This window comes from Gastrolobium bilobum, unplaced genomic scaffold (assembly GCF_033153095.1).
Source record: "Gastrolobium bilobum isolate Gb01-03AN ecotype WA unplaced genomic scaffold, APGP_CSIRO_Gbil_v1 utg31018, whole genome shotgun sequence".
In the NCBI taxonomy this organism is placed as follows: Eukaryota; Viridiplantae; Streptophyta; class Magnoliopsida; order Fabales; family Fabaceae; genus Gastrolobium; species Gastrolobium bilobum.
In genome coordinates this window covers 308,485-317,905 of record NW_026897324.1, presented here as the reverse complement: position 1 = coordinate 317,905, position 9,421 = coordinate 308,485, and the positions used below count along the sequence as shown (strand labels likewise).

The window sequence follows — 9,421 nt, the reverse complement described above, 5'->3', positions numbered from 1 at the left end:
ATTACCTACAAATTAGCGAAAGTGCAATCGTGAACCAGGAAAAGTTTAATGTATTGTGAATTAAAATGTCATAGCACCAGACTAGACAAGTATTGTGAAGGATTGGGAAACGATAGATACTACAAAAGGAGGTTATGCCTGTGATAAAAGTAAAGTGGTAAAGATACACACCTGAGGAGGCTACTTAGGAACGGGAGGATGAGATTCTCCGGCTATATCCTGAGTTAGAGGACAAGTATGAGTTAATTTTGCGGACAAAATTCTAAAAGGTGGGGTGAATATAACACCTCGTATTCTAAGTTTAAATATAAAAATATTAAATGAGAATTAATGAGAAGGATTAGTGAAAATCCTGAAAGTAAGGCCAAAATACAAAGAAAGGGCAAAACGGTAATTAGCCAACACGCAACCCTAGGAAGATAAAAATTGATTAGAAGGTCTCAGATGGTAAAAATAACCCTGTAAATGGATTCAGAACGAAAAATTGAGTGGTTAGGCAAGTTTCAGAAAAATCAGTGAATAGTGTTTTTACAGGGTAAAAATACTGCGGTACGATTGCATCGTAAAACGTGCCGATTGAGTTTTGAGCTCTGGGTTTGAAAATAAGTTATAAATGATTCATAGAGCTAGGAAATATAATTTTTGATGAAATTTGATGGAAATAAGTTAGTTTGGGGAAGCGTGCCAACGACGCGCGCAACAGAAACAACATTTTCCCCGAACTACCGGAAAACTCCGGATTCATCTGATCAAGTATAATTAAAGGACAATGGTTAATGTTAAAAATTAGAGTTTCTAAATAGGTTTTGAATTTGTGGACGTTTAGTGGAATCAGAGGAAAATTCGGATTAGTTTTAAATAACGTGAGGTGGCGGTGGGACCCACCTCACTTAAGATCACTTAAGCCACCTAAGCTCCACTATTCATCATCTCTCCCTCCCCTCCCTTTGTCTGAAATCGTGACAGCCCTCCCCCTCCCCCTTCCATTTTCATTTTTTTTTTTGATTTCTCCATAACTTCACCAATACTTAACCAAATCAAGCGATTTTTGTGTTGAAATTTGTTGGAAATCACCTTCCAAACACATTGGTGGTACCCATTAGCCTCGAAAACCTCTCAATTGTGAGAAAAAAAGAGATTCCAGTCACGAATTTTGGGAGGAAATTGGAGTTTTTGTGGTTTTTTCTCAAGCTTTCTTTAGGGATCAATTGGTGGAGCCTTGGTGACTTATTTTTGGGGTAAGTTTCAAGACTTTTGATGGTTTAATTGTTGGATTGATTTCATGAACCCTAAAGGGGGATTTTGTGATTTGTGTTGTTAGAGAGCTCTAATGCAAAATGTGTATTAGATGATAATGTCTTAGAATGATGTGTTAGAGCTAGAAATGCAATGAAAATTATTGGTGAAAAATATGGTTTTGTAACTTAGAAAATTTTGAGGTTGTCATGACTTTGAGTTTTGAAAATGTGTAGAATTGTATTGGTGAGTTGTTGTATGATTATATCTTGATATAATGGGATTGTATGAGGTGTGGAGTGGTTAAAATTGAGTGAAAATCCTTGGGAATTGCATATGTTACAATTCGGCCATTTAGGGAATTTTAGGAATTTGATGTTGTTGTTATTGCTTGGATGATGTATCATGTATTAAATGGTATTTAGATGGATTGTGTGGTGGTTGGAAAGTGGAAGAATCAATGAAAAATATTTAAGGGTGTTAAATGCCATAAAGGATCCTAGAGTAAAATATTAGGCAAAACGTTGTTTAAAAGAAGTAAAGTGAAAAACGACACTTTGTATGGTCTTTTGGCAACCTAAGGAGGTATAATAAAATGAGAAAGAAAATTTAGAAGAATAAATTGTGAAATAAGCCTAAGAAGGCCGAACCTACAAGGTGTAGGGGTGATTTTTGGTGTTTTTCGTATTTTGATCAAATTGTCGTGTACTGATGATTCGTAGATGGTGTTGTAGGTTGTCGTACGTTGATTTGAACCCCGAACCGTGAGTCGGTGGATTGCCCTTGGTCCTGGACCTTGTGGGATTGAGGCATTCTGTTGAGTAGCAAGCTCGGAGAGTATATTCTGTGGAGCTAAGTGAAGAGGCTCATTGAGGTAACCTCTTGGTATTGGGGCTTGATCCCCTTATGTGTTCCACCATGCCCGTCGAGGGTGATGGTAGGAAATGTATATGAATAATGTAGAATGACATGAGCATGCATTGAGTATTTATGAGGGTACATATGTACCGAGTCTCTGGCCAGTAGACAGTTTTTGCCTTCGGGCATTTCGGACTTCCACTGGATAGGTCTCCGAGAGGGAGTTCCAGTTGACCCAGGGTCGTGGTGTGTGATCCGGATAAGAGCACACTAAGAAGTCTCGGGTGTATGCGGATGGGAGGGGTACCTTGGTTGGATGTTCTAGGAACACGCCTTGGATGAGACCCATAGGCTTATATGCCGAGGACGCTGCGTGGTATTGGTAGCTACCATTCCCACTTCGTCGTATTTTGTATTTCTATATTCTCCAGTTTCTCTAAATCCCTTGCTTAATCCCGTTTTGAAAAGAGGTTATTTTATATTATTTATATGCATCGAAGTGAGCATTGGGTCGAGCTTTCTCCAGAACCTCGGGGTTACTGAGATATATTCATATATCTCACCCCGTCTTGGGGGCTTTATTTCAGGAGGTAGCAGTGGTACGGGAGCGGCGGGCAAGAAGCCTGTAGGATGAGTCATTGGAGGACTTGCACTTTTGCATTTTGATGGTCATTTGGCCTAGGCTAGACTTAGGGCATGAACATTCCATATGTATGTAGGATGAGTTTCATAGTCATATTTGTTCATGTCATTTTGCCTAAGTCTAGTTAGTTGTATATGTCATTTGAAGTTCATGTTTCAAGTTGTAAATTAAAGTTCATGTTTCAAGTTGTAAATTAAAGTGCATGTTTCAAGTTGTAATTTAAAGTCAGGGAATCGTAAGTTGTAATATGTTGTAATTGCACTTGGATACTTAACGTAATATGATGGAAGGGCTTTAGGCCTAGTTTACGATTGTGGATATGTGAATGCCTAGAAAATGCATGTAAATGGACTTGGATGATTGAAACGTATTAAGTATTAATCAAGTGAGCAGTATGATATAAATTGTGTAATAACTATAAACTGAGTTGAGTTGTAAGTGCCCCAAGGAATTTTTGGTCCTTGTGTGTACCACTCATTGGTTATTAGGTACATTTGAGGCCTTAGATCACATTTGCAAATTGGGGATTTTTTGTAAAAACAAAGGAAACTCTGGCGAATTTTTTGTAGAATTGGCTGAATTTAGGCGAACTTCGGGAGAGCATATCTCCCTCCACAGAGGTTCGATAGGGATGTTCCATACGCCATTTTATAGCTTGAGATGTCCCTTACATTGTGTTAAAATATGAGAAATTTTTGGGTTGCATGCAGCCCTGTAGAAACCTGCAAACACGAACTGTCCAGAACGCACCTATGTAGGGGCTGTTTCTGGCAGTTTTTGGGAATTTTATTCCCGCTTCGGTTCTCAGTCAAATTAAGTGTATGATATATCAAATTGAAGTTTGAGGTGTCTAGTTCATGGTATAAAAATTTGCGAGAAATTGAGTGAGTTGTTGTTCTGCAATAATTCGTGGAGTAAAGGATGTTGGGAGCTGTTTTGGGGTTGGTTGGCATTTTTGTTTGTCCAACTTCAAACTGCGATATCCGGAGCAAACGAGATGAAAATGACTCGTGTGATGGTTCATTGGAAAGGTATTTAAGTAAGAAAAAAAGATAGCTAAAGAGGAATGACTTGTTTTGTGCGGTGTGTCCGCAGAAAAATAATAACCGAACCATGTTCGGATGGGTGGAAAACGTAAGATCGAGAAATTAGCTAAGTGGGTTTATGGGAACCCCTTAGTGTCTTGTATTGAGTAAAATAAGATATAAAAATAGTTTAAACAAATATTCCGCAATAGTTTACAGTTATGGTCACAGCTATTAATTATTACGCTTTTTATTGTTTTAAATACTCGCGTAATAACGGAATAAGTTTACTCGCATTTTTATAAATGAATTGATGTGATTGTAACTGCGCTTAATATCATAATGAATGTTAACAATATCGGTGTATAACGGGCTATTACTGAAGATACTTATAAGTTTGTGAACTGCTTTGTGAGGGCATCCAACTGTTGTTGTTACTTCTTTTTTATTTGCAATATCTGCTCATTATATGCCAACAACGCATCATAGTCTTCTAGCTTCATAACCCCCGCTCTCCTTTGTGAAACTGGAGCATTATCGAACTCCTGAGAGACTAAAGATTCCAGCAATTCCAGTGCTTCCTCTGGAGTTTTTATTTGCAATGATCCCCCTGCTGCAGCATTCACCAAGGTTCTTGTGCTCGACTTCATTACTTGGAAGAAAATTCGTCCTTTCTCCCAAGCTTCAATGCCATGTTGGGGACACTTCCAGAGTAGTCCTTTAAACCTTTCCCATGCCTCGTACAAGGATTCACTTTCTTTTTGTTCAAAAGCAGTGATCTCTGCTTTGAGCCTTGCCATCTTTGAAGATGAGAAGAAACTGGCCAAGAACTTGGTCGCCACATCATCCCAGTTGATGATGCCTCATTGAGGCAGTGACTGCAACCACCTTCTTGCTTCTTCCTTCAGTGAACATGGGAAGAGTTTGAGCAAGATGGCGTCACGTGAGACTCCATTCATCTTCAAGGTGTCACAGTAGAGCAAGAAATTCTCTAGATGACTGTAGGGGTCTTCGGTGCTTCCTCCAGCGAACTGATCTTTTTGAATCAGTTGCAGCAGTGCTCGCTTGAGCTCAATGTTGTTAGCTTCCACATTGAGTCTAACAATACTCGCCGTCTGCAAAACTCAGGCTGCAGTCATGTAATCTCCCAAAGTTCTGGGAGGATTCTGAATCGCGTTGTTGTCAGCCATAGTTTCTTCCTTTGGTTCCGTCGAGCTTGATGCTTTTGCTTCTTTTACTTTTCTTTCTTTTGCGCTTTTTCTGAGTTTTCTAGCTGTCTTTTCTATCTCAAGATCAAACTGCAAGGATCGTGGGTTAACAGTACTTTACATAAACTAAGAGTAAAAATTATGCAGAAAATAGAAAATAATGAATGCAGAATATGCAGAAAAATTAATGCAGAAACTATTTTTTTCAAAAAAAAAAAATTAAAATTAAAATAAATAAAAATAAAAATAAATAAAAATAAAAAAGAATAAAATTATATAAATACAGAAAATTTAAATTGCAGAAAAATAAAAAGTCCAATCTAAAAGGCCTTTAGCTACTTCTAATGTTGAAAAATCCAATCTCCGGCAACGGCGCCAAAAACTTGTTGCGACTCGGTAAGTGCACCGGTCGTTAAGTAATAAAGTGTACCGGAGTACGAGATTGTTCCCACGAGGATTGGTTTTCAAGCAAGAACGAGCGTAGTTAGGGTTTCGACTTCCCCTAATCTCCTCTTTATGCTATGAATTAAACAGTCAAGAATCTGTTCTTAATATAATGTCAATCAATTCTTACTCAGTTAATTAAGGCTCAATTCCTTATTACCTTAAATCTATGTGATCTTGAAAGAACTCTAATTCCCCGATTATTCCCCAAGAAAACATGCATTAAGATCAAGAATTTAACGATTGCACAATTACCCTATGTCTATTCCTAGATCACAAGGATTATGATAAATTTACCTAGTCAGGGTTCATGCACCAACATCCCTATTGTCATACAATTCCCTTAAATCAATTCGTAAGGAGCAAACTCATAGAAAGCATTAAAGACAGATAAATTTATTCAATTATAAAAAGAAAGGAATTCAGAGACAATTTGATTCATAAACATAAGAATTCAATTGGGTTCCATCTACCCCTAACTACATAAAAGTCTAGCCTAACATACTGAATTAAAAAGTAATAAGAAAGAAAATAGTTCTCCAAGCCTCCATTGATGTGATGTTGACTTGGTTTCCCAGTGCTCCAATGCTCCGCAACAGGATTCCTCCTTCAAGTCTGTGTGTAATTCCTTGGTGTGTCTGTGAATGAGTTCATTGACCCTGAGCTCCCTATTTATAACCTTAGAAACCACATCTTTTTAATTCATCATCAAATCTCCCCATGGATTTCTATCTATTCTCAATCAAATCGTATTTGTTTCCCTTTTTTCCTCTAAGATCTTGCAGATTGGGCTTCAAATCTTTATTATGATTCCTTGATCACTTCTTAGCACCAAATCTTGTCGACTTACCTTTAAAATGAGCAAGATATCAAAACATTAGCTCAATTTTCAAATCTTTATGATTTTATCATATAACACCTTGAATTCCATGCAATCTACCATATAATTCTTGTAGAATTTAGCATAAAAACATGGTAAACCAAGGGTTTATCACTAAGGATTCCCAGACTTCAAAACTATTTATGCCTTCGTTTGATCTTCTATTTATAGGCAGGATGACACAATAACAATCTTGTGATTAACTAAATTCATCCTCTGCATCGTTTGATGGAGGTTGTCTCCTTCTAGCTTGACCAAATGTTGGGCATTGATTTTCCCATATGGGGATAAGGTTGATTCTCGAGAATGATTCTAGCATTGATTCTCGAGAATGATCTTTTGACCTTCATGCGCAACAACTTGGTTGCCTGTTCTGCTCTTTGTCGCGTTGTCCTTAGGCTGCTTTGTTGTGTGCACTGCAATATCCTTTGTTTGCTCTGTTGCGTGCTGCAATGTCCTTTTTTCTTGCTATTTTGAGTTGACTGCAAAAAGCAAAAGCAATTGTTAGTTGAATTATAAAAGTTAAAGTAAAGGACAACTCACTCTTATTCTCTTTTCTTCTCTCACTTTACACGCTGGTACTCATTCCTCCTAGCAAATCATCACTTATTACATTTATACTAATATTTAAATTGAATTTATTAAAAAGAGGCGAAACGACTAGCATTCCACAATAAAAAATGAAGCGAATGGGAATGAAATTTTATCCCATCAAATATCCTAAAACTTAACTGTTGTTCGTCCCCGAGCAACTAAATGCAGAAATCATTAGATTATTAGAAGCAGTTCAACAATCAAAAATCAGCAATCAAGGAACAAAATTCACACAGAAGCAGAGTTATGTCATAGCTCATAAAGTTAAGAAATATTTTAATCAAAGTCATGCAAGGTTGTTGATCCATATCTCGCCAATCACTCACGGGTACTATTTCACTCATCGTTCCAGAGAATTGTGGTTCCTTGAACTTGCATTGCTTCTCCTTTCCTAATAATAACTTGTTCTCTCCAATCGAAGGGACTTTTAAGGTTAGTAACGAGGCTTAAGCTTGGGTGGACGTGTTTGGAAGCGGCTTGCTAAGAGGGGGAACAATTGGTTTCTTCTTTGTTTCGGCAGGAACGCTTTGTTGCGGCTCTGTTAGGAACGCCTTTGTTTTTAACTGCTTTCCTTTTTCTTTTTAGGAAAAATATTTCTTTCTCGTTCTTTGTTAGCAGTTGTTTTTGTTCTTTCAGCTTTTGGGCATTCCTTCAAAGTCTTTTAACTTTTCTTTGTTGATGTTCCTGATTATTTATTTTTTGTCGTTCCTTCTCTTGGTGGATGGAGTTGTTGATGGTGAAAGGTGATTTGAATAGAATGAGCATGATGATTGAGGTAGCTCATATGGGGGTGACTATGGAAATGATATGTAGGTCGGCTGTTTGGCTCAAACTTTGTTGAAAGATGACCCTTATCCTCTTGAAGCTTCCAAGCGATTTCGCAGTACTAATAGTGTTAATGCAAGCTCAGGAATGAGTGATAAAAATTCTCCATAACGCTCTCTTAGGTAGTGTTTGGTAGAAGATTTATTTTGGGATTGATGGGAAAGTGTAAGTGGATATTGGAAAATATCACGTTTGGTTCAGGTTTTTTGAAAAAAATACTAGACAAATAGGATAGATGGAGAAATGACTTTTGTGTTGATTTTTGGATGAAATTCACTGTTACAGAATACCACTTGAGATGTGGTATTTTGAGATAACTGGAGAAGTGAAAAAACAGGTGCGAAGTTTCTCCCGAACATAGATTTTGCAAATTTAAATAAATTTCTCTGGTAATATTTCGGTCAACCAAACAACTTTTTTTACATTTTCCTACCAAGCTCACTTTCCAATCATTTCCCTAATAATTACATTTTCCTAGTATTCAAAAAATTTATCCTCAACCAAACGCCCCCTTAAGGAATTAAATGTTTTGCTTTTCATTCCTTAACTTGAAAGCGCACTCAGATCAAAACCTCAACATTTGTAAGTGTCAAAATATAACTTTTGCTTTTTTCACTTTTCAAAAAGTTCTATTGTTGTGTTAAAATTGCTTCTTAACACTGAATTCTTTTTCTTTTCTTAAACAGACAAACAATATGAGCAAAAGAATTGTGCAAAGAATAACAACAAAGCAGTGTAATTCATTTGAAAGCAGCAAAAATTTCATAACTGAACAGTAGAGAAAAGAATTTTGTATGCTATACAAATTACAACTAAAAAATCATATTATCTACCAATACTTGGTGCTCAAGTTCTGCTCAGCTATTCACTGCTGCAAAACTCAAATTCAAGTCCCAAACGCAAAACACAAACTATTAAATAGGGTTCCAGGATAGGCACAAAATATCACCACGAAATCAAACGGCTTCAAATTCAGCTTCAATTGCATCTTCCAGAGCTTCGGACCCGCTGTCCTTCTTGAAAAGCATAAAATTTTAGAGTTAACAAAAAAATATTGAGTAGAAAAAGAAGAGAGAGTAGAAGATGCAGATCTGGAAGAATGAAACCTGGAGGAACAAAATTGAGAAAGAGGTGAAACTGCAATGATGACGTGTGTAAGAGAGAGAGAGGGGATAGACATGTGTTGTGTGTAGTTGGGAGTGATTCGAAGAATAGACAAAGTAAAAAATTATAAAAATGAGAAATGAAACAAAGAGAAAATACACTGATAAAGAAAGCAAGGGAAATGAGTAAGCCATAGACGAAATAAATAAGCGTTGCAATTTCTCTAGTAAAAAGCGAAAGAATAGCTAGCTTTGTGCTCACCACATGCCTCCGTAGCATTGCAATTTCTCGATTCATAGTGAGATGCGATTTGTTATGTTGTTCCAGCTATGTTACATATTTTTTTTAAATTTTTTTCCTATTTATACGCATGGTTAAATTATCGTGCCTAAAAATCGTTTTTCTTAGCGTGCACGAAGGGAGATACTATTTTTTTCCCAATCTTAAATGAGGTAGATTATATTTATAATATTTTTTTATTATAATTATTTTGGTTATCCTGGAATTAAAATTAAATTAATAGTTTTTCTTTAATATTATTTTATAATTATTAATTTAATTTTAATCCAACAATAAAGAAAACGGTTGTAAGAAAAAAATATTT

General features: G+C 36.5%; 1 protein-coding gene and 1 non-coding gene across 3 annotated transcripts; one reads left to right on the top strand and one right to left on the bottom strand.

Annotated features, from left to right (window-relative positions):
- Positions 1-4,449: 4,449 nt before the first annotated feature.
- LOC133305989 (small nucleolar RNA R71) lies at positions 4,450-4,556 on the top strand. The gene has a single exon (XR_009750834.1). It is a non-coding gene; the product is annotated as a small nucleolar RNA R71 (small nucleolar RNA).
- A 1,873-nt stretch (positions 4,557-6,429) lies between these two features.
- Positions 6,430-8,959, bottom strand: LOC133305972 (uncharacterized). 2 transcript variants are annotated; one of them, XR_009750830.1, is made up of 3 exons: positions 8,820-8,959; positions 8,547-8,729; positions 6,430-6,776 (listed from the first exon to the last, which is right to left on the bottom strand). XR_009750830.1 is itself a non-coding variant. In XM_061506239.1 (3 exons), exons 1-3 carry the CDS (start codon positions 8,891-8,893, stop codon positions 6,540-6,542), a joined length of 378 nt encoding a protein of 125 aa, XP_061362223.1. In that variant the 5' UTR covers positions 8,894-8,959; the 3' UTR covers positions 6,430-6,539. The 2 variants fall into 2 exon arrangements, 1 of the variants encoding a protein (XP_061362223.1); XM_061506239.1 differs by having other exon boundaries at positions 8,663-8,729.
- Positions 8,960-9,421: the final 462 nt, after the last annotated feature.